At 41.0% G+C, this 24,994-nt stretch overlaps 1 protein-coding gene across 3 annotated transcripts in view; it reads right to left on the reverse strand.

Moving 5' to 3' along the window:
- Positions 1–24,994, reverse strand: part of MACROD2 (mono-ADP ribosylhydrolase 2) — a 1,978,548-nt gene that overhangs the window by 677,669 nt on the left and 1,275,885 nt on the right. For all 3 annotated transcript variants that reach the window (XM_033936388.1, XM_033936386.1, XM_033936387.1), the window contains one exon: positions 1,993–2,066. In XM_033936388.1, coding sequence (XP_033792279.1) covers positions 1,993–2,066 — 74 coding nt within the window. The remainder of the gene's footprint in view (positions 1–1,992; positions 2,067–24,994) is intronic.

The raw sequence follows: 24,994 nt of genomic DNA on the forward strand, positions 1-24,994 counted from the left end.
CTACTCAACTGGCATATCAGGCATGATTGACAGTGCAATTGTACCTGGCCAGTAAAACAGGCCATTATGGGCTTTTGATTTTTCTCATCCCCCAAGCAAATGACTGTGAGCAAACTGCAATGCTTGCCTACGATGAGATTAAGGTATTAATATATGTCCTATCTCTTCTTCTTCTAGGGTTCCTTTGGCTAGCCTTTACAGTATATCATGTTATATTTCATTATGAAACAAACCAACCAACCACAGTGGAGATAAGCAGGAATGTTGGTGTGCAATTTATTCAGCAATAATAGAAATCTATGCAACGACTCGACATGCACTTATTTCATCCAATAAGGCCTGCCTCAAGAGCCTTATTATAAGAATGCAAAAGCTTGCGTTGAGTAGCCTATAATGACTAAAAAACCTCATACGATTGCTATGAATGCATTTCCACAATAAATGGAAAAATGCTCATAAACAAAAGGTAAAGTAAGCAAAGCGATGTAGCCGGATGGTGTACAACAAATCATATAAAAAAGTTTTCAAAGTTTTACGAAACCTTAAGTAATTAATATCAGTCCTAATGTGAACAGGTAGATTATTCCAAATTTTAATAGCAGCATAAGCAAAAGAAGAGTTGAACTGTCCTCTAATCTGTGAAAAGTGCAGTAATAAAGTACGACATAATCTGGTAGAAGAATAATAATGCAATGAAAAAAAAAGCACAATCAGATTATCTGAAGAGTCAGTCTGTAATATACAATGAACTATGCAAGCTGATTTAAACTGAATTCACCTCTCAAATCGATAACCGATGAAGATTCTTCTCTTTTACACTAATACAACACTTTCATATCTTTTTAGACCAAAAATTAATCTAACCGCAGTATTCTGGAGCAACTGCCATGTTTTGATCAGCACTTTAACAAAACACTGATTGCAGTGAGCTGAATACTGGGGGATGGGGGAGGGAGAGGGGATATTAATGTGTTGTATCATAGTATCACAGTACTATAATTATAATTTAATCTGACTATTTTCAAGTTTACCTGGTATTTGCTTATTTTATTATGGTTATGCTATTACTGCAATGCAAATTGCCTATATCAAGCTATATCTGTTATACACTACCTTAAGTGAATGCTATTATAAAAGTGGTTGATAAATTTCTTCAAAATACAATTTTCATGTTATACAAAGATCAAGAAAAAGAAAACCATCAAGGCAATATATCATAACATCTTCCTTTAGCGCATAAGAAAAAGGAGAGTAAAGTCAAGCATAAAAGAGATATAATCCATAAAATAAAGGGAATGGCAGTTAATAAATAGATTAAAGACCCAAGGTAGAACCTCCTTTGCCTGTGTCCAAGAGGTTAGGTTTACCCAAAATAAGTTATTCTATATCTTGACATTAATCTCTAAGGATGTGTTCTGGTTCTCATAGGGCTCCTCTTACAAAGCCACACTAGCGGTTTTAACACACACGCCGGATTAGCACACGCTAGCCGGAAATCTACCGCCTGCTCAAAAGGAGGTGGTAGCAGCTAGCGCACGGGGCAATTTAGCGCGCACTGTTCCACGCGTTAAGGCCCTAGCGCGGCTTTGTAAAAGGAGCTCATAGCCTTTTATGCCTTTATAGATAGATTCTGCCTGCACACTTAAACGTGCCCTTAGATTTCAACAATAGGTTTATAAAAGTGTTTCTTTCAAATTGTCACTCTGCAGAAAGTTTGATAGAATTCTCTCTTTGGTTTCCAATACAAAATGTTTGAACTTTTTTTCGGAAGTACATTTTTCAAAGAAAAAAAAAAAAAAAAAGGATTTGATTTCTTTGTACTGTGGGGGTTAACTTCATGTTCCAGCAGTGATACAGACCTAACTTAATGGCTTTTAAAGCACACCCTGGAATCAGTGAAAGATCATATATTTAGAGAGCATTCTTCATGATGACATCTTCAGATCAAGTTTCACAATCTTTACTTCAGTAAGTGAGCTTTTAATGCCATACCTCATCAGGGTTCTTCTTTAACCACTCTTTGACAATACTAAGAGCTATGTCAGCTGCTGGCTCATTCGGAAAACCTAAAAAAAGAGAAAGCAAAATAACTAAAGGCCATCAAGACAGTTATGAAAACAGTGGAAAATACATTCATACTTAAAAACTAAAAAGCATAATTGGGGCTATGTCAGAAAATGTGTACAACACTAATAATTAATAGAAGCACAGTGCACAACCTGCTCAACACCAAAAGCTTCTTATTGTCCCCTCCCCCACACCCCCTTTTTACAAAACCGCAATAGCGGGGGTTTTTTTTGGGGTTTTTTAGCACAGGCCGGAACTCTATGAGCGTCAGGAGCAGCACTGAGCATTCAGCGTACTAGCCTGCGTTACAAACTGCTATTGCGGTTTTGTAAAAGGAGGTGTGTGTTTACAGACTACTTCATTTCCTCAAACTGCCGAGCAGGTTTCTATGATCCTTTTTCTTCTCATTTAAAAATTGACATTTGCTGTATACACAATAAGAAGCTTTTGGTGTTCAGCTATGTCAGAAAACTCATGAGAAAAATGGAGAACCATCAAGCAAAAACAGCACCAGTATGAAAATAGTCCAACCCCCCCACCCCCACCCCATTTTAAAATATAAATTAGAAATCTGATGATAAAAATCAACATAGCTATGTTTCACCTGTGAGCTAGAATGGAAAATAAAAATACAATATAAATATTATATATTGAGAATAATTATTACCAAACAAGAAAAATATTAGATGATTAAATCAATATAAATAAATCACATAAACAAAACATGAACAAAAATAAATAAAATCAAACCCATAATAACATTAAGCATACAAAAGGGCCCTAATGCAGTAAGGGCTAGATTCACTAAGCCCATGGATCCGATCCAATCCGTGAGTGATCCGATCCAATCTGTGGCCGGGGGGCTGATTCACGAAGCGTCCTCATGCAAATTATTGCAATCGGAGGCACGTCCCAAACCAACCACATGGATCGCTGAAGAGCATCCCGACGCATGCGCAGACCATCTTCTTTGCCTGTAGATGGTCTGCACACGCATCTCTATAACTTGGATTGCTGAGATGTGCTTATGTTAAGCAGTGGAGCTTTTGAGTAGTTTGCTCTCTGTGACAATTTTCGCAAGCCCGTGGTTTTAACCCACACATTTAAAAGCAGGGCTGCACTGTGGTGTGTTCTGGAACTTAACAGTCAAATGTCGTGGTAAATGAAACACAAACTTTCCACTACTGTATTTCCTAATGGTTTAAAGATTGAAGATAGTCCGATGAACTTCTGTGAGAAGATTTGTGTATTTTAGGTATCTTATATTGGTCAAGACTGTAAAGAAATTCCTGAATTTCTTGGAAGGAAGTTTGGATACATCTAGACCTTAGCTTCAACTTACTAAGGCCCAATCAACTCTTTTATCTGACATGCAGTAGATCAAGTTATGAATCTGGAGCCTGGTCTGCTGGAAGAGTCCACCAGAGAGAGAAGTAGGGACAACACCTTTGCAACCAAGAGCAGTGAGCTCCCTTGCTTCAATAGGGGAACTGCTGGAATTGAGACAAAAATTCCTTCTCAGCCGAGGAAAAGCCCATAACAAGAAGGTACTCTGGTGAAGAACGCCACGGTCTATGAAATCAGCAAGGAGGCTGTTGTGGAGACTCAGGTGATGGCAGTGCTCCCCAGAGTGTTCTTGGAGCAAGAGAGGGCCAGGAGCTCTTCTGAATGCACCATGCTTTCCAAACTCCTGAGGCAGGCCCTTGAAGGCCAAAACATGATCGTGCCAAGTCCATCATAATAAAAGAGACTGAACACCAATTGGTCACCTTTGTTGTTTTGTTTGCTGTTTACTGGTGTGAATGCAGTTTCTCCTGTTTGTTCCCTGGAACTTAACAAAACACGCTGTAGTTTAGCCCCACCTTTAACCTGCATATTAAAACCATGGACTTGGGGCGGCAAGAGCTGTATCAGGTCAGGGCAGAGAGCAGGGTGGCAAGCAAGAGAGTCGGGGCAAAGAGCATGTCGGCAAGCAGAGGAGAGTAGGGGCAGAGAGCAGGGCGGCAGAGAGCAGGGCAGTCAGAAAGAACGTGAGTGATTGGTCCCCAGCAGTCACTTCTTTGTTGATCGGCCAGCCCAGTCGATGTTCCTGATTTTGGTTAGTGCCCTCCTACATTTGCATGCCATTCCCCCTCATTTGTATATGTGGATCGGATCGGGAGTAAGGTTAGTGAATCGGGTAAGGGTCGCAAAGTGGTCGGGACATGATCGGTGTCCTTAGTGAATCTAGCCCTAAATGTTAAGAAGCCCATAGGTAAAAGCTGGGCTTCTTAACATTTAGGATGTACTAATTCAATTAGGGAAAGGGATTGAGACTTATATACTGACTCAAAGTGGTTCACATACAGGTATTTCAAGCATTTTCCCTAACTGTCCTGGTGGACTCACAAACTATCTAATGTACCTGGGGTAGTGGAGGACTAAGTGACTTTCCCAGGGTCACAAGGAACAGCGTGGGGTTTGAACCCACAACTTCAGAGTGCTGAGGCTGTAGCTCTAACCACTGCACCACACTCTTATGTGTATGCTAAGCTCTACTAAAGTGCCCCAAGGTGTGCATTTTTCCTATATATGGTGCCAAAACATAGGTGCTGAAAAAATTCAGCACTACATATTTTTCTATAAAGGGTATACATTTTATGAAGAATAGTGTTCCCCCTCCTAACTTTTTGGCTCCAGACTTATGCCTGCTACAACCTGCTGTAATGTAAATGCTGGCACCAAAGCTAGGCACAGTTAGGGATTATTCTGTGTGTAAATTTTCAGAACGCTCATGGCAGGCCATAGCCGTGCCTCCTTTTAATTATTGGGTTCTAGCAACTAATTATTGATGATAATTGACACATTAAAATGTGCATGCACATCTGGATGTGTGCTATTATTCTATAAGGTACAATACTTAACTCCCATGGCATATATATATATATATATATGCCATGGTAGTTAGGTGTTGTACCTTATAGAATAGCACACATCCAGATGTGCATGCACATTTTAATGAGTGTCAATAATCATCAATAATTAGTTGCTAGAACCCAATTATTGATGGTTCAGAGTTCATTATCCAATTTAGTTGTATGCGGATCTCAGAAGCATGCTCAAAGTTGAGCCTGCAACTCTGGGTACCATATATGGAATCTGGGGGAGTGTGTACTGTGACATCCTGATACCTAGGGTGGTCACAGTAGCTTGAAGGATCTAGAACTCCAGGTCCCAGAATGCTGTATGTTTCACTGTGCCAGGGAGGATGGCATGCTGAATAGCCAGGAGTGGGAGGTCTGAATCGGAAGGATTAGGGGGAAGCCCTTTGAACTCTCTATAAAATATAACTCTGAGGATTACCTACTACTCTCCCTTAGAATCCTTGTAAGCAGTTGGGTTCTAGGAGTGGGGGAGGGGAGAGTTCAGGCCCTAGGTATCTGGAATATAGGGATTTCCTGGGGAGGCTGCCAGGGTCCCTAAGAGCTGGATCCTGTACACTTTCTAGTCCAGAGCCTCCAAGTATCCCTGATCTCACCTGGAACGTTGTGAGGATGTTTTAATGAGACTGAGCTGCAGAAGTAGGGAGATTCAGCCACATGGCACACCTTGGAAAGCACACCTTCAACTACAGAGAGAGACATCTTGAACTGTAGGCTGACTGGAAGCCCTTATGTTGTGCTGTTGTATGAGTTTTATTTTAAAACAGTAGAGGAACTGGACAGGATTTAAAGAAAATGTGCCTGGTTAAAATTTACTTGGGAAAATGATTGTTTGGGACTATACTTGATTTTGTTTTGAAATGAAATGTGTTTTGCTTACTCTGCTGTGTGTGGGAGGGGAAGGGGGGGGGCAGGTTGGATCAATAGACTAAAGTTTGAGCTCCCAAAGAAGAGGAGATTCTAGATCCATCCATGGGAGGGAGGGAGAGAGGCAGAATATATTTTTTATTTTAAGGGAGTTCCTTATAATAAACTCTGGCCAACATGGAGCTGCCAGTTAGGCAAGCTTTACTGTACTTTTCTTTAAAAGTTTAACTGGATTAGGAACTACAGATTGAGGCAGTCTTGAAGAGACACCTGAGGCTAGGCTGGCTAGTGAAAGCCTCACAAAGTGCAGCAGTCCCTTGAATGAACTGGACTTAAAGAAGCTGATGAACTTCCCACTTGGGAGATGTTTTATTGACTTTTGGTGCTCTGCCAGGAACCTTTGTCACAGTACCAGAATCTGAAGGACTTACAGTACTTACGCCTTATTATAATAAATTGCCTTTAAACACCTTTTTCTGATCAGAAATGAAGGCGGTCCCATGAACAGATTCACGGGAGCAGTTTTATGAAAGGTCTTTTCTGCATGTAAAATAGCCTTTATAGAATAAAGATAAGAATCCTGCACAGATACTTGGCTAGTTAATTATGTGATAGTTTTAGCTTTGTCACGGAGGACTGGCAGCTGCCATCTATGGTACAATCTTAAAACTGTTGAAGAGTTTAGAAATATTTTTTATATTGTGTCATATTAATATTTAAAAGAGCCATTTGTCAGTCCTGAGAATTTGTGTACGCCCTCCCTCCTTTTTTCTCACCAGAAAAGCAATCTCTAAAAAGCATGTGGGAATCAAATTACTTGAGAGAAATGAGCTTGAGCCTCGTGGTTAAAGGATTGCCAGAGCAGCAGCTCAGACAATTCCGTCTAAACGCTCAATTTCACAAAAGATAAAACAGGTGAAGTAATAAGAGTGACACTGGCCCAGGCCACTGCAGTGGCTGCTTGTGCAGAATACTGAAAAGGGCGGGGGGCACAAAAAGCAGAGGGAACATTAGCCATAAGGCACGGACAAGTGCTGAATCTATAAAATATACTTCTAATGCTGAGCAGTTGAAATGAAATTGCGAAGAAAGGCCTAGTATCTTCCAAAGAGTAACTGACGCTAGATTGCATCCTTAGAATTTCCACCAGCACAACTGGCACATGCATAAAACTTTACTGCAATACTAGCATTGTCATTTATCTAATTCTACACTATATACGTATTACTTAAAATAATGCTGAAATTCCTATAGCAAAGCAATCTTTGATGAAACAGTGAATGTTATGGAGGATGGCGGTGACAATGATAGTGATAAAAGTAGACAGGTTTCTTTAGCGCTTTTGATTTTTGAAGCCACTTAGTAGGTACTAGGTCTGTACTATGGTCTGTACTAGGTCTGCTCTATGGGATAAAGACCTAGAACAACTCCTATTGCCCACCACTTATGAGGTATTCAAGAAACGCCTCAAAACTCACCTATTCCTGAAATACCTAGACAGCTGACCCACTTCCCTCCTTCCCCTCTCTTGCCCTTTCTCCCCACATCCCTTAAGTTAACTCAACTTGTACGTCAACTCAACTTGTACTCCACTAATCTTCTGTAAACCGCATAGAACTTAACGGTATTGCGGTATATAAACTGTTATTATAATTATTATTATTACTAAATATTCATATTCGATTTGGCCCTGAATAGTGCCCAGAATATATTATTTGTATTCGGCCAAACAGTGATTTCAATTTGATTACAAATAATCTGGGGCTCTACTGTGTTAAATCCTACTGAAATAAACACTTGATCTCTGATTTATGTTGATTATTTTATTACTTGGGAGCCTACAGCCTAGCTGCCCTAGGTAGGCCCGCTCTTACTGCTGGAAGCTAAGCAGGGTCAGGCCTGGCTAGTACCTAGATGGGAGACCACCTGGGAATACCAGATGCTGTAAGCTGTGGGACCCTATGTTGGACAGCAGCAACATAGTGGAGACACACAGGAGAAGGCAATAGCAAACCACTCCTGTACTCTGCCATGAAACATCACAGGGTGGATTCCTCACTGTGTGTTGCCAGGTGTTGGTAGCTGACTCAGTGGCATACTCCATTTTATTATTTATTATGCTAATAATTGAAAGTCCATTATTTGTATTTGGCCAAATAATATTTTTCTTTATTTATATTTGGCCGAATAATAAAATATGCTATTCAGAACTGCTCTAGTAAGTACCCAGTGAGATTCAATGTAGAGGGTTACAACTTGGGATCAATGCTCATGGCGCAAGCCCCATGCATCAAACATGGACTTTCTGTCATCAGAGAAGAACATGAGCTCATCCACTCGTACTATACATTATTAGTAAGGGTGGGCACCCAGAAAATGTTTGTGTCATTTTTGTTTGGATTTTTTTTTTTCATTTCCAACAAATGTTGATTACGTTGTCCTATGATGTGGTAATCTGTGGGACATTGTTGAAAACTAAACCTCCATTAGACAAGTATAAAAGCAGGCTTCTAATCATTATGTCAGGAATTGCCATGCAAATGGTTACCAAAAATTGGAAAAACTGGGACAGGCTTACTTTTTCCTTTTGGTGGGAAACTTTATGTTTATGTTATAGTTATGAAAAAATGAATTCAGATATATTGGGTCATAATAAACTATTTAAAAAAATAACATGGGGTCCATTAATGAATTTTGTTAACTCCATTATGAGAAAGTTGTTTAGGGTGAATCTAAAATGAGTGCTTGAAGTTCACTAACTTGGTGTACAGATGTAATAGCTACAAGGAAGTCCATTTTTTTTCAAGTGAGATGGTTGAGTGATGTTGAGAGTGGTGGCTTGGTATGATAAAGGCCTTCCATGAATCTGGTCCAGTGGTGTATGAAAAGCACTAATAGCACTGAGGTGAACTCTTACTGAAGTAGTTTTGAGATCAGAGTTGGAAAGGTGTAGAAGGTAGTCTAGAACCGATGCAAGAGGACAAGTGATCGAATCGAGTGAGTAGAGATTATACCAGATTATGGGGTTAACTCTATTAATGGGGTCCATTATGGGGTTAACTCCATTAATGGGGTCCATTAATGAATTTTTGTTAACATTAGTTGTATAGTGCCTTTTTTTTCTATTTGATTTGCAAACACATCCAGGAGGGTGGGAGGGAGGGAGTGGGGAAAATGTATCCTGTATTTTTCTTGATCGATTGTAAGTGCTGTTTATGATAATACTTGTTTGCAAATTCTAACGCACTTTTGAACTTGACTTGAAAATTAATAAAGAATTACTTAAAAAAAAAAAAAAAAATAGCAGTGCACCCTCTTTTCAAAGAGATCCCAGTATGAGGGAAATTCTATAAGAGGTGCCTAGTTAGACGCCTAACATCATTAGTAAATTAGCTTCAATAATGAGCTTTAACAAGCTCAAACTTAAAAATAAATAAATAAATAATTGGGAGATAGGCACCTATCTTCTTAGACGTGATCTTAGTATTCTATAACATATGTGCACAAATTCTATCATGTGCACCAACTAGGGGTGGTACCAATGGGAGGGGCATGTCTAGCAATTATACACACATGTTATAGAATGATAACATTTACAAACCAAAAGTTAGGCATGCTTATGTGGACTTACACCTCTTTCTTTGGAACGATTGGGTATCTGCCCTCTCCTCACTGCTTAGGAATGATCAGCACAATGACCTGGATTAAAGCAGGAGACCAATCGGGCAGGGGGGGGAGAGGGCCCTGCTTCAGGAGGCAGTGTACTGAAACAACCTGAGAAAATAGAGGTCTAGTTAACTGAACTGGAAGCCAGTTGACTAACTGGAGTAGAAGTGGCCTAATCAAGCTCAGGGTTGAAGCTTCACCCTTCCACCTGCTGAAGATAGAAAATACTGAAGGGCTGAGCTTCTTGGCTAGGATTATATGTTTCAGATCACTTCTGTGTTCTCTATCATCACCTGCTGGTCATTGAACATTACTAGCCCAAAAGTTCTGGAATAGTGTAAGGATAACATGGAATTATAGTTATTGCCAGTTAAACATCATTTGGGTCAATTAGTTTATGTGTGTAGTGGTCATTGTATGACCTATATAAGAACATAACAGTTGCTATACTGCAATAGACTGAAGGTCCATCAAGCCTAGTGTTCTGTTTCCAACAGTGGACAACCCAGGTTACAAGTATCTACCAAGATCTAAGAGAGTAAATCAGATTCTATGTTGTTTATCCTAGGAATAAGCAATGGATTTTCCCAAGCCCATCTTAATAATGGAATGTGGACTTTCCTTTTATGAAATTATTGAAACCTTTTATAAACTTGGTAAGCTAACTGTTTGTTTTTTTTACCACACTCTTTGGCAATGAATTCCACCATGAGTAATGAGTTCAACTCTGGTCACTAAATCTTAAAATGGATATAGCAGAATTAGAAGAGTTTCAAAGAAAAATAACCAAAATGATAAGGGAATGGAAATAATAATAATAATAACAGTTTATATACCGCAATACCATTAAGTTCTATGCGGTTTACAGAAGATTAGTGGAGTACAAGTTGAGTTGACGTACAAGTTGAGTTAACTTAAGGGATGTGGGAACAATGGGGAGAAAGGGCAAGAGAGGGGAAGGATCTCCTCTCATCTGAGGAAAGGCTAAAGAGGTAGGGCTTTTCAGTTTGGAAAAGAAATGACTGAGGAAATATGGTTGAAGTCCACAAAATCCTGAGTGCAGAAGATTGGGTAAAGTGAATTGATTTTTCACTCTTTCAATAATTACAAAGATTAGGAGGCACTAAATGAAGTTACATGAAAATATATTAAAAACAAATAGAAGGAAATATTTTTTTCACTCAACGAATAGTTAAGCTTTGGAACTCATTGCCAGAGGATATGGTATCAGTGGTTAGTACATCTGAGTTTAAAAAAGGTTTGAACAAGTTCCTGGAGGGAAATGTCTATAGACTGCTATTGAGGCAGATTTGGGAGAAACCACTGCTTGCCCTGGGATCGGTAGCATGGAATCTTGCTACTATTTGGGTTTCTGCCAGGTACTTGTGACCTAGGTTGGCCACAGTTGGAAACAGGATACTAGGCTAGATGGGCCACTGCCCTTACCCAGTATGACTGTGCTTATGAGCCTGTTCTGTAACTGGGCACCCAATCACATGCCTATCTTTGGGTACCATTCATAGAATCAGGGGGATTAACATGCTGTTTAGACCCAGAAACAGGCAAATGTTATGCATGTTTGTGCCTACTTACTGGCATTTAAGTGCATAAATGCAAGTATCCTATAAAACCATGCCTACATGCTGGGTATGCCCCTGACCATGCCCCTATTATGGCCACATCTTCTTAGGAGATGCAAGCTATATAACTCTTCCCCCCCCCCCTTCCTTTCACAAAACTGTGCAAGAGGTTTTTAGTGCCAGCCAGCGCACAGAATGTTCTGCGTTTCTCTGACGGTCATAGAGTTCCTATGAGCGTCACTGCAGTGCAGAGCAATCAGCATGCCCGCCGGTGCTAAAAACCTCTTGTGAAATATTGTAAACGGGGGAGGGTGGGATAAATTAGGTTATGCTCTTCATAGAATAGGGATGAGGATCAGTTAAACATGTAATGCCTAATTAGCGCCAATTAACACTTGATAAGGCTAATTGTTGGAGCTATTGCCAATTAAGTACCACTTGAGCCTATATACATGTAAATGACCCTATTCTATAACCGTGTGCCCAATTGCATACTTATCTTTGGGTGCCATTTATAGAATTGGTTGGAGGGGTAACTGGGTAATGCCAGAGCACTTAGCACCTCAAAAAGGAGGCAGTAAGGCCTAAATTCTCTATTACTGCGTTTAACTTAGGCGTGCTTTGGACGTCCGCTGCAAGTGAATAATTACGGAGTTAAGGGTCTTAATTGATGTTAATTGGGTAATTAACGACACATAGACGTCCCTAGGTAGTACATAACGAACTAACGTCTATTGAAAGCATAGTCCCGTCTGCAGCTCTGGACGTGGGCGTTCCGTGGGCGTTCCGTTGGGCGTGCCAAGTGGGGACGCTAGATAGGCGCTACTTGGGCGAACGCGTGCGTCTAAATCTCGTGAATTATGTAGACGTAAGAAACCCTGGTCTAGCTTGGATTTCAATGCCGTTTCAACTATCGTAATTGCGGCTCTTTGTTACACGCGAGGCAGACGTCCGCTGTGTTTTTCATCAATAATTCCAATAGTGAATTTCAATAGGTATATTTCATCTTTTCTCTGTCCGAATAAATATAATGACACCATAACAATGGAACACATTATATTGCATGGATAACAAACCACATTTCATCCCAAACCATAATATAATTTTCACATGGCTTTTACAACCCCCTTTTTTGTCTCAACAAACAGCACTGCAATCGGCTCTCTTTTGAAAGCAAAGAAAAACCAGCACACATTATCAGCACTTAAAAAGAGAATAAACAGATACACACCTTAACAATCCAGCTTCCCTCATTGCAAAATGGAGGTGTTCAGTTGCACAAAACTGACCTCATTGTGACCTCATCAATCTGCATCTTCCAGTAATATGCCACAATTAAAAGACGTGGTGGGTGTTGAACCCACAACTTCTGGATGTTAGCAGCACAGGCTGGGCTCCTAACCGATAGAGCTACAGCTGCTTGACTGAACTGTCCGTGCTTCATTAGGTATCATATCAGGATGAACTCAAATAAGTTTAAGCAAAGGAATGCCTAAAGATTTGGAACGTTTTCAAGTAGAAAACAAATATGAAATATGTATTAAAGAATTGCAGCACAAATAACGCCTAAACGGAACAGATTATTTACAGTCCTATATGCATTAGTACAGTGCTTAGAATGAAGATTAGCGTGTGAGAAAAACGGAGCTCCACCTCACATGCATTCAAGCACACTTGGGAATATGGGTTTGGGGCTCAGTGAAAGCAGCCTACTATGACATTATAGCTAAACTCCTTTTCCCTTAGCACTTCACTAAGATATGATATGACAAGGGAACCAGAGGAATTGGAGCTGTGGGTCAGTGAGGAAAGGCACTCTCTACCAATTGTCCGGCCTTTGAGGGTTCAAATCCCAGCCTGTATTTTACTTGTGGCGTATCTGCCTTCCAGGTGCACTTTGATGATGCTTTCCACTTCTTATAGGAGTTGAATATAACATTTCTCCATTTAAACATGGCATACGTTGTTAGTTTTTATCGTGGTAAAGTATACATTTCTGAAATGGTGAAGAAATGGCAGAAAGCGGTATAAGCAAATCCAAACTGCTATAAGCACAAGAAAGCATTTGTAGCTCAACACGCTAATGCTCCTTTTCTGAGCTTTGCCATCTAAAACTCCCCAGTTCGACTCCCACCTTTGCTAATTTTAATAAGGTCCTAGTTTTTTGCTATTAGCTCTTATAACATTTCCCTTTGCAGGCAAACCTATTTTCAACTTACCATGGCTCGGACATCCTAAGCAGTGATGAGAGCACATTAACCAGGCGATCCACAAATGTCATCTTGCTGTCAGAGGAAAGGTGTCTCTCATCACTGCTTAGGATGTCCGAGCCATGGTAAGTTGAAAATAGGTTTGCCTGCAAAGGGAAATGTTATAAGAGCTAATAGCAAAAAACTAGGACCTTATTAAAATTAGCAAAGGTGGGAGTCGAACTGGGGAGTTTTAGATGGCAAAGCTCAGAAAAGGAGCATTAGCGTGTTGAGCTACAAATGCTTTCTTGTGCTTATAGCAGTTTGGATTTGCTTATACCGCTTTCTGCCATTTCTTCACCATTTCAGAAATGTATACTTTACCACGATAAAAACTAACAACGTATGCCATGTTTAAATGGAGAAATGTTATATTCAACTCCTATAAGAAGTGGAAAGCATCATCAAAGTGCACCTGGAAGGCAGATACGCCACAAGTAAAATACAGGCTGGGATTTGAACCCTCAAAGGCCGGACAATTGGTAGAGAGTGCCTTTCCTCACTGACCCACAGCTCCAATTCCTCTGGTTCCCTTGTCATATCATATCTTAGTGAAGTGCTAAGGGAAAAGGAGTTTAGCTATAATGTCATAGTAGGCTGCTTTCACTGAGCCCCAAACCCATATTCCCAAGTGTGCTTGAATGCATGTGAGGTGGAGCTCCGTTTTTCTCACACGCTAATCTTCATTCTAAGCACTGTACTAATGCATATAGGACTGTAAATAATCTGTTCCGTTTAGGCGTTATTTGTGCTGCAATTCTTTAATACATATTTCATATTTGTTTTCTACTTGAAAACGTTCCAAATCTTTAGGCATTCCTTTGCTTAAACTTATTTGAGTTCATCCTGATATGATACCTAATGAAGCACAGACAGTTCAGTCAAGCAGCTGTAGCTCTATCGGTTAGGAGCCCAGCCTGTGCTGCTAACATCCAGAAGTTGTGGGTTCAACACCCACCACGTCTTTTAATTGTGGCATATTACTGGAAGATGCAGATTGATGAGGTCACAATGAGGTCAGTTTTGTGCAACTGAACACCTCCATTTTGCAATGAGGGAAGCTGGATTGTTAAGGTGTGTATCTGTTTATTCTCTTTTTAAGTGCTGATAATGTGTGCTGGTTTTTCTTTGCTTTCAAAAGAGAGCCGATTGCAGTGCTGTTTGTTGTTCACTTTTGTTTCCTTGCATCTTAACAGTTCTCAGAAGTGGTGGAATTTGCTGTTTCTCCTCAGCATTCTGCAGCCACAGGTGCATGAGATATTTTCATTTGCTCCTAACTGCAAGCCATTCTAGTAGGAATGTGTTTCTTTTAATGCAATATAGGCATTGTGCAACAGCTATGAGTTAAATCAAACTTCAGAGGGCTTGGACAGGTGTTGAAGAATGATCCAGTTAGGGGGGGGGGATGTTTTTGGTGGGGGGAGGGTGTTCAGCATGAGAGAGAACAGGTTGCATTACCTATTAGACAATGGGCTGCACATAATAAAAGCTGAAGCAAAATATTGAAATGTAAAGGCAAGGCTAAAGAGTTACCAGGTGTCCTGGCTGAGAAATGAATATAACCTATTTGCTAACCTTACTCAAGACTTGAACCCCCTGATGTATGGAAGATGAAAAAAAAGCAATGCCTTAAGGCATAGAGCTATAGAGGTAACTTTGTTTAGAACATAGAGCTTAGAGATGTGAAGGAATTGACTACAACGTCACTACAGCTGTATATTGCTAAACCACATCCAATGCACATCCAATTAGATTTGAATCCTAATGGTTCCTATGACGTCCGCCGCTAATTAGGCGTGCTTAGTATATAGAAAGCTTTGGCACAGCCATTTTCCCTATGTAAGACCCCCTCATGTGAGTTGGTGTTTGTGGTGTTCCGTTTCCTCAATGATGAAACTTTGTGCTATGAAACTTGCCTGTTCTCCTTTATACTCCCTTCTGCCTTTGACACTCCTCCCCACCCCCATTATCTGTATTTCTTTCGTTTATGGATTTTTCTGGGTGTTGGTGTGAGGGATTGTTGAGGACTTAAATTTTGTGTTAAGTGTGGAGGGGAATCAATTGTTAGGGAAAAGAAGGGGCCAGGCCAGGTTACACACAGATGCCTACACCCACCACTCTCCCTGCTTTCAAAATGTCATGGTCTGCCCCACTTCCATTTTCCATATCTGCAACTCTCCATGCAAGAAATTCGATTTCCGTTTTGGAGCCATGTTGTAAGGTGAAGATATCTTTTCAGGCTACTTGTAGAACACGTTCAAACACACCCCCATAGAATAGCCAATGAGGTGTGATAGGCGTGGTTAGGAAGCGGGCCAAGGAACCGCACCCGAACGGTGCCCAATAGGCATTGAGAAACCTTTCCCGTCCTACTGACGTCAGACGTTAATTAGGCGTGCATGGGTATAAGAAGGTCCAGGTGAGCAGTGTTTCTTTTCTATTCTGTTCTATTCCTTATGCAGATGTTTGAGACTTTACTCTGTCTTAGTCTTTTACTTTTTTTTTTCCTATCTCTGCCTCCCATTTCTCTCTATTCCACAGAGCCATTAACAAGCTACATGTCATTCTAATATGTTGTTTTATCTTTTCTAGAAGTAGCTCAGATAGTAAGTCCAGGTGAGAATGATATTTTGTAAGCTACTTAGGTGTCCTTATGATAGAACTAAAGAAACCAACCAGCAAAAACTGACTTCTCTTTATGGGCTTTCATTGTGTGCTATTGTTTATAATAGTTATTTTATTTCTGATATCTCTTACTCTTCATTCCACAGGGCTGACAAAAATGACTGAGAAGACTGATAAAGACCATGCTGGTAGAAATTTTGCTGGTAGAAATATGGATATATAAGTAAAATGGATGTGTTCATACATCTGAGAGGGTTTACTCATAGAGCTAAAGTTAATTCTTTGTAGAATCAAATTACAGGCAAGTTAAAATCAGGTGAGGAATGGTTCTGTGTACTAACTCATTGATAAGAACAGGTTGGGTGTGTTGGGGGGGGGAAACACTGCCATTCAGTGGACATCCAATCAGTGTACATGGTTCAGGTGGAAAACTCCTAATGAGTGGCTAATGGCTGCCATTTTTAATAAGGAGTCTAAAGGTATGTTAGCACTTCTGTTACTTCTAGGTGTGTGTTCTGCCACAACTTCAGTGTTTCATTTTGGAGACATAGATCTTTGTTAACAGTTTCTCTATTCTTCATTTCAGGTTAACTCTGCTCATCAGCTCAGCACACCAGCTTGCACCTAGCCAAACAGTTGTAGGTGAGAATGATACTCTACTATTCTTCACTTGAGTCACTCTTCTGATGAGTGAAATAAATGTTTCACACTTCTATTGTTCTCTTCACACAGGTATCCTTGATGACTTTCAGGAACAATAGTAAATTGATAATGTTGGCCTCATAGAACACCATGGCACGCATTCCTGCTGTTATATGCACACAAACAGCAGCTCAACATAAATGAGGTTAACACATTGCTTCAGGGAAGGGAGGATAGATATGGACCTTGGGGGTTGAACCCCCTGTTTGTGAACCTTGTGTAAACCAGCTTCTCCTCTTTTCTGTTTTCAGGTGTCTTAAACAGGCAACTGCAGTATTGTCAGATGGAGTTTTGTATTACTGAGAGCAGTGCAGCTGTGAGCATCTTTGTGGTTTCCACACCTGCTTAACCAAAATAGTGCAGCTCAAGAACCAGGAGGATAGATTGAGGTATGTGGCCTTTACTTCCATCACCTTCCGTGAAAGGAAGAAAAACCCACATGTCTCATTTGGATTCTCCTGGTGTGGAGCCAACTCTTAGTAGCAGTAACCCTATTCCTTAACAACAAATCTACCACAGTGACTTATATTTTCTTCCTTATGTAGCCATTTACTTTGGAACAGGGACTGCCTTATTTTGCACATCATAGCTGAGATGTCGTTATCTACCTATAGTTGCATATACCCTTGCATTCACTTACTTTTTTCCTAGATTCTGCAATGATTTGACATCAGAGTGGCTAGCAGGTAATAGAATGAATGACAGACCCCAATAAAGATTGTCAAACTTTCTATATGTCACCTTCTTGTATATTGAAAAGGGCCCATTCAGCAGTCCCTCCTGAACCCCTATCTACCTTGGACTCTGTCCACTAAACTGCTGATGCTACATGGTTAAAACCACACAGGAAAGTTTAAACTATAACCAACTTTTTTATTAAAATATAAACTTTTTAAAACTTTTAAAAACTTAAAACTTTTTTTTAAATAACTATTTACATACACATAACACAGGGAAAGAGGGTAGGTGCCCCCCAAGAGCAGCTTGAGCTACCTCAGGCGAGGGGGGCGGAAGAGGTGCAGTCAATGAGAGGGTGTATGGCTGCTGGCACCATGCCCTCTTTCGGCTACCAGCCGCAAGAGGGCATGTTCCATCCTCTCCACACACCCTCTCATTACCTGCACCTCCTCCAAGATGGCAGAGTAGGCCGCCATCTCCCTGGCTGCCCCCTCCTGAGGCTGGTCGGGCTGCTCCTGGGGGGGAACAGCAAGGAAAGGGGGTGGGATGGGAACAGGAAGGGCAGGAGAGTGAGGGGAAGGGCTGTGGGTGGGGGAAGGGGAAGGTCCAACAGGGGATGGTGGTGGTGGTCCAGGAGGTAGTGGTGGGGCAGGCGGTGGGGGTCCAGGGGGCAGTGGTGGGGCAGGCAGTCCAGGGGGCAGTGGTGGGGGCAGTGGTGGAGGTCCAGGTGGCAGTGGTGGAGGTCCAGGGGGCAGTGGTGGTGTGGGCGGTCCTGAGGGCTGCCAGGCCTCCTCCTCCTCTTCCTCCTCCTCCATCTCCTCTTCCTCTGCTGAGGACCAGGGTGGGGCTCCCTCCATCACCTGCGGGGCCTCCTGAGGGGGTGCCTGCGGTGCTGCTTGACAAGAGAGAAATAGGATACAGTCAGATATGTCCACAACACTTTTGAACATGACATTATTTACTACGTTATTTTCTTCAAATGCTAATAACAGGATGCAAAGCACCTACTCCACTGTAAACATCAAAATGTAGCGTAAGTAAGTGAGGCAAGTAGAACACCATAAAGCCATTGTGACATGATATCACAATAGCAGCTTTACTGCAGATTTTATGATTAAGAATGGTTGACAGCTACTCAAGCATTTTCATCTATTTATTCTGGTAGGCTGATCACAAAGAAACACACGCTGGACTCATTACTCACCGGCTTCAGCGCGCAATTCCTCCCTCACCCCCTCAAGGAAGGCCCGCTCCTGGCGCCTCAGCAGCCGCCCCCTTTTCCTGAGATCCTCAACCTAGATAATAGAGAGAGAGAGAAAGAACAGAGAGGGAGGGATATGATGAGTGCCATCTAGCACTGTGGCATAACATGTTTACTTAAGTATTGACCTCTATAAGCACATAAAAATGGAGTACGCTGCCCTCCAAGAGCCGCTATCCGCTTTGCTGCCTGCCTCTACCCCCTTCTGCCACATGTTTTACATGAATGTATTCACGTACTCCAGCTCTTTCCCCTTTCTGTGCTGGAGGCATCGCTATCTCTCTACTGTACCTGGGACAGTGGGGGGGGGGGGGGGTTTGAGGTGACATGGCCAGCATCACAAGGAGGAGTGTGGGATTGAACTCACAACCCCAGGGTGCTGAGGCTGTAGCCTATCAGCACTGCCCCACATTACAGCATGTCCTGGTGAGCTTACAATCATACAGCAGGGGCAATAACATAGTTTGGTCAGAAGGAGCAGCGTGGCTTGAAACCCCTGACGTCAGGGTACTGACGCTGTCACTTTAAACGTCATGCCACTATCTCCCTAGACCAGCAGATTGATCCAGGAAAGGTGAAGGTATTTGAAATGACATAGCAGCAATTTGGCAAAGTTGATTTCAAGATGTTTCTATTACAAATGCGAAGCTTGTGACCCAAAAATTAGTTGTGTGCATGTTGTGAATGGAATAGATGCCTTCTAGGAGCTGAATTTGACATTTGAAATCCTACTACTGCTCCTTTGGGATGTGCTTTAATTTCAGTATTCAATGTAAAAGATTTATTATGCACAATTGTAGTTTTTAAAAGGAATCAAAATTTACCCACAAAAACATGAACAATTTGATTGAGACAGGTTTCCATCATTACATTTTACATGATTATTTGTGAGGGCCTGACTTGGAATACTTACTTCCCTGGGACAGGAGGCTCTACGATTGAACCGCCGGGTCAGGCGGGTCCAGGAGTCCCTGAACTGCAGGTATGACCTGCGATGGCCTGCCACTCTAAAATAGTGGTGCTCATGCCCTAAAAAGAGCCTGGCCAGCAGCCTGGAGTCCTCTGTGGAGAAATTTGGCTGTCTCCTAGCTGCCATTTTAGAGGAAATAACTGCGTATGAAGAACAGCCGATTCTATGATGTCACAACGCAAAAAAACGCGATGACGTGTTTGTGCCGCTTGGGCGTGCTTGCGGTGGCAGTTCCGCACTACATCAACACTGTTAATTACATCCTAAACCACGCCGATATCGCTGTTATACAAAAAAGTACAGCAGAATGAACCACCTCCACCAAACACAATGACAAATTAAATAAGTGAAGATTGGGAAGTGAGGTTCACATGCTTAGCTATGCATGTTTGGGTGGGTGGAAAAAAAAAATATTATGTCTTTGGTAACCTTAGTCAGGACTTGAACTCCTGACCTTTGGAAGATACAGGCAGTGCTTTTAAGCACTGAGCTATGGTGGGGACTTGGGAATGGGAGTCTCCAGAAATGGCTTTAGGTACAAGATTTGACAAGGGGTAATCATTGCATCACTAAGGTATGCTTTGACAGGGGAACCAGAGACACAAGTGTAGGTTAGTGAGTAAAAGCACTATATTGATCATCTGTAGGTTGTGAGTTCAAGTCCCGGCTTGTCTTTTACTTGTGGCATATCTACCTTCCAGGTGCACCTTGATGATGTCACAATGAGATCAGCATTGTGCTGCTTGCTATTTCCTCTTCCTGTGAACTGGAAGCCACATTCAGGTTTAATCTGTGTTTTGATTCTGTTTCTTGTTGTGAAGAATGAGCTGATTGTTGCAATGTTTTAAGACCAGGAGAGTGTTCTTTCGAGCAAGATATCACTTCTAAACTATCCTCTCTGAAATAATGTCTCTGTGAAATCGAGAGAAAGCTTATTGGATGACTTAGGGTGCCTTTCCTGCCAGTCTTTGTGGAAGTTAAACGAAGTTTATAAAAAAAGTCTATATGGTGTTCAAAGTCCTATCCTTTCCACTTCTAATAGGAGGTGAGTATGACATTCCTGTACAGCTTTCTGTGTAGCACACATCTACCGGTTCCCACCTTTCATACTGATAATGTAAGTTCAACACCCACTAGGTACATTTCATCTTCTAGTTCTCCTTTGAAACATAACATATTTTTTTTCCTTGTATTAATGGTAAACTGTACAATTCTGATATCCTAGAGGAAAAAGATACAACACAGAAGTGTTCTCTGCTAGATTAACTAATATATAGTTTAGAAAATGGTATACTGTGTTTTAGTTATCTTTTTCATCATCCTATACTTACAATGCTGAATGTGTGATAATAAAGAGTATAAATAAAGTATAATTTAAAAAAAAAAAAAAAACAAAAAAAAAAAACGTACCTACGTCTATCATGGGTCCATTGGAGACGTCCAAAAAACCTTACCCACGTCTATCATGGGTCCATTGGAAACGTCTTAATGACGTTTCAGAAACCTGCGTTTATTTTACGCGGCTAGATTGTCGGGACGTCTACCGTACGCCTAAGTACCGGTTAATTGGCCCTGCCGTTTCTGGACGTCTAAAGCACGCCTAACTTAGACGTACTAATAGAGAATTTACTCCTAAGTGCTCCCACTTTAACTGTGTCAAATATATAAAAAAGGGTAAACTTAGAAGAATCAACAAAGAAGAGTGATAAAAAGTATGTGTTAAAACAAAAATATCACTCTAGATGATAATTATAAATGTGCTGTACAGATGATATAATAGATGTGCAAAAAAGTTTTATATGCTCAGAATCATGGAGGTGGTAACTGGGGGAAACCCCCAACCCTACCGCCTCACCGCCCAATCATCGCATATGAAAAAATGAGCAACAGATTATATTGTAACTTTATGAATAAGATGCCAAAAAGAGGCTTAAGCTCTTAAAGGATAAACGTCATATCATTCAAAAGAACTCAGCAAACTTATCTTTTAGCTTGCAGGTTCCGACGTGCCACGTTTCGTTCCTGCCTCAGGGAACCAACGGAAATATAAAGAATTTTCATATGTTGGGCGTCAAAGATTCAAAAGTGGTAACACATGACTCGCGTAAAACACGGAGAGCATTTCACACAGCTTCTATCTTTATCTTCTATCTTTCCCCCAGTTACCACCTCCATGATTCTGAGCATATAAAACTTTTCTGCACATCTATTATATCATCTATATAGCACATCTATAAGTATCATCTAGAGTGATATTTTTTGTTTTCCCACTTTAACTGTGAGCAGGTACTGCTAACTGATGGGAACATTAACATATCACTTAAATAGAAAACTACTACAAATGCAGATGCTTCAAGAAACTTCAAAAAGTCCAGAGTATCAGGAGGTTTGACATGATCCATTTCATCCTTCCTTGTTTCATTGTTAATAGTATATTAACGAGGCCCAGAATTAGTTTAAAATATTTTTTGAAGAAGAATATGAGATGATTACAATCAAGTTAAAGGACTGTGTGGCGTGGTGGTTAAGTCCTCAGCCTTGACACTCTGAGGATGAAGGTTCAAATCCTACACTGTCCTTTGTGTCCATGTGCAAGTCACTTAATCCCTCATTGCCCCAGGTATATTAGACAGAGTATGAGCCCACCAGGACAGATAGGGAAAAAATTGTTTGAGTACCTGAATGTAAACTACTGAGGCTATAAGTAGGCTATATGTGGTTTAGAAATGCTTAAAAAAAAAAATATATATATATATAATGAAATCCTAAATTCTTTGCCCTACTATAATTCTCCATCATTTCCAGTGTATCATACGGCTATGAGTATATTCAATTGTAGAACACTCTTGTCATTTACAAGGTTTGCATTTGAGTTTTGCAAGTTTAACTTGAATCTCAAAAGAACCATATTTGTCAAATATGATTATGACCAACTGGTTTTCCACTATCTGGATGCCAGCTTTCCTTAACCTGGCCAATAGAAGACCATTATCCATGGGCATCAAAGGCTGCAGAAAACTCCAGGAACACCATAAGTGTGTGCAAGCCATTATCTGCAGCCACCAGACTCTCAACTGATAGCACGCCACTCTCTCTGTGTCCCACGACCTCTTTGAAAACGGTAATTACTGAAATGCATGCACCTGTTTAAAATGATCTAATCACTGCTGCTACACAAATTTTTTTTCCTATAAAGAGATCGTTTCAAAGTGATTTACATATGTAAAAACAATTTTACTTATGTTTATAACCTACATGAAAATTGCCCTTCCCAAGGCAACTAAAAGTTTGCATATTGTTCCACAAGTGTGCTTCAGCTGAATTAAGAGGAAAAGAAATATGATATAATGTGATATAATATGATACTACATATGCATAGTTGATCTTGATCAGTCTTTGCCTTTTGAAGCACAGATGTAGAAGTTTGCCCACACTGAGCTTTTTCCACAACTACTGGAGTTGCTATCAAAGCCTTATTCTTGCCCATCCAGATTTGATGAACCATAATCAGAGCACAGACCATAGCAGTCTACCCAGAATTGGCCTTAGTGCTATCTAAGCATCTAAGTTTGTTTTGATTCCATTCTCTTTCTATATGGAATTCCTTTGAGCTTATCCTACACATTTTTGAATTCCATTACCATATTCATCTCCATCACCTTCTGGAGGAGGGTATTTCAGGTATCTACCACCCTCTCCATGAAAAAATACTTCCTGATATTCTTCCTACGTCAACCACCCCCCTTCCCCGCAAATTCAATTCATGTCTCTAGTTCTACTGCTCCCCTGTATCATGAAAAGGTTTGCTTGATTATTAACACTATTCTATAAACAGTACCAGACTCTGAACATTGTTTATAGACTAGCACTTAGCATAAAATTTTATCAGCGCCATGTATAGAAATTTTGGTTAAAGTGTTTTGCCACTGCCACTGAACCAACACATAGGGCTAGATTCACTAAGCAAACCAATTGTGTACCGATAGGTTTGTGACCCCTGTGCGACCTGATTTTCCTCCGACCTGATTCACTAACCTCTGTGCCAATCCAATTCCGATCCGTGCATGCAAATGAGGGAAAACGGCATGCAAAGTAGGAAGGACACGATTCACTAACAAAATTCAGGTATACCAACTGGGCTAGCCGATCCAAAAACAAGCGACTGCTGAGGACCAGTCACTTGTGCAAAAACCCTGCTCTCAGCCCCAATTCTCCTGCCTTTTTGCTGTCCTGCTCTGCCCCGATTCTCCTATCTTTTTGCCGCCCTGCTCAGCCCCAATTCTCCTGCCTTTGCAGCCTCTATACTCTCCTGCTCTGCTTCCTTTCCCGGCAGTGAAAGCTTTTAACCCGCAGGTTAAAACCACAGTCTCACGAGTAAAAGTAAAGTAAAAAAAATTAAAAAGCACGGACAGCAAACACATGCGCAGACAATCTACAGGCAAAGAAGATGGTCTGCGCATGCATCGGGATCACTCCATGCGGTGGGGGCATTCCTCTGATTGCCCCCATTTGAATATTGTCCCATCGTGAATTGGTCGGCCTGCCACAGATCAGACATGATCGGACAGGTTAGTGAATCAGGCCCATAGAAGGGGAAGTAACAGTGAAATTACAGCAGAGAGAAGCTAATTGGATTCACTGATTAAAATCTTTAGAGCCACTTTGTTTAAAAAAAATGATATTAATTGGAGTGTTCCTTAAGGAACAGAATGGGGATGGGTAATATATATGCTGCATACAGATTCGACTGTATCATGCATTCAGGTACCACATAACAATGGGAAGGAAATGCCACAGATTTAGTATTAAAAATGGAGAAAAGACCTCAGTGTCACGATGGATATATTAAAAGTTTTAATCCTCTGGACAAGGCAGCTTCAAAAATAATTTTGAAGGTGCAGACACATCCTCGGTCTAGAAAAACTCCATTCTATATATTGTTGAGCATAGAAATAGAAATAGCATATGTCTGTCCAAAACTCAAAGCAAAGAAAAAAAACACAAAACTTATCTGCAGCAGAGGTTTCTTCCACAGGTTATGTGGTCAGGGTGCAGCGAGAGCAACGCTGGATGCACCGTATTCAGAGTGTATATCCAGTGCTGGAGCTTTTTCCATCCAGTGCCTGGATGCTCTCTGTAGCTATACGTCACGTATATATACGTCACGCATAGCTACAGAGGGCATCCAGGCACCTCTAGTCCAGCACTGGATGGAGAAAGCTCACACCATAGATGATTTAAGATGGAAGGTCATAGATTGTTTAAAAGAAGGGTGGGAGGGCGGTTACATTGAGAACAGATTAAATTTCAAACAACAACGCTGGATATACACTCTGAATACAGTGCATCCAGGAGGATTAAATTTAGAAATAGAATGGATGACACTAGTTTAGGCTCCTCCCACTGAA

The sequence above is a fragment of the Geotrypetes seraphini genome, chromosome 3 (assembly GCF_902459505.1).
Source record: "Geotrypetes seraphini chromosome 3, aGeoSer1.1, whole genome shotgun sequence".
NCBI classification, from domain to species: Eukaryota; Metazoa; Chordata; class Amphibia; order Gymnophiona; family Dermophiidae; genus Geotrypetes; species Geotrypetes seraphini.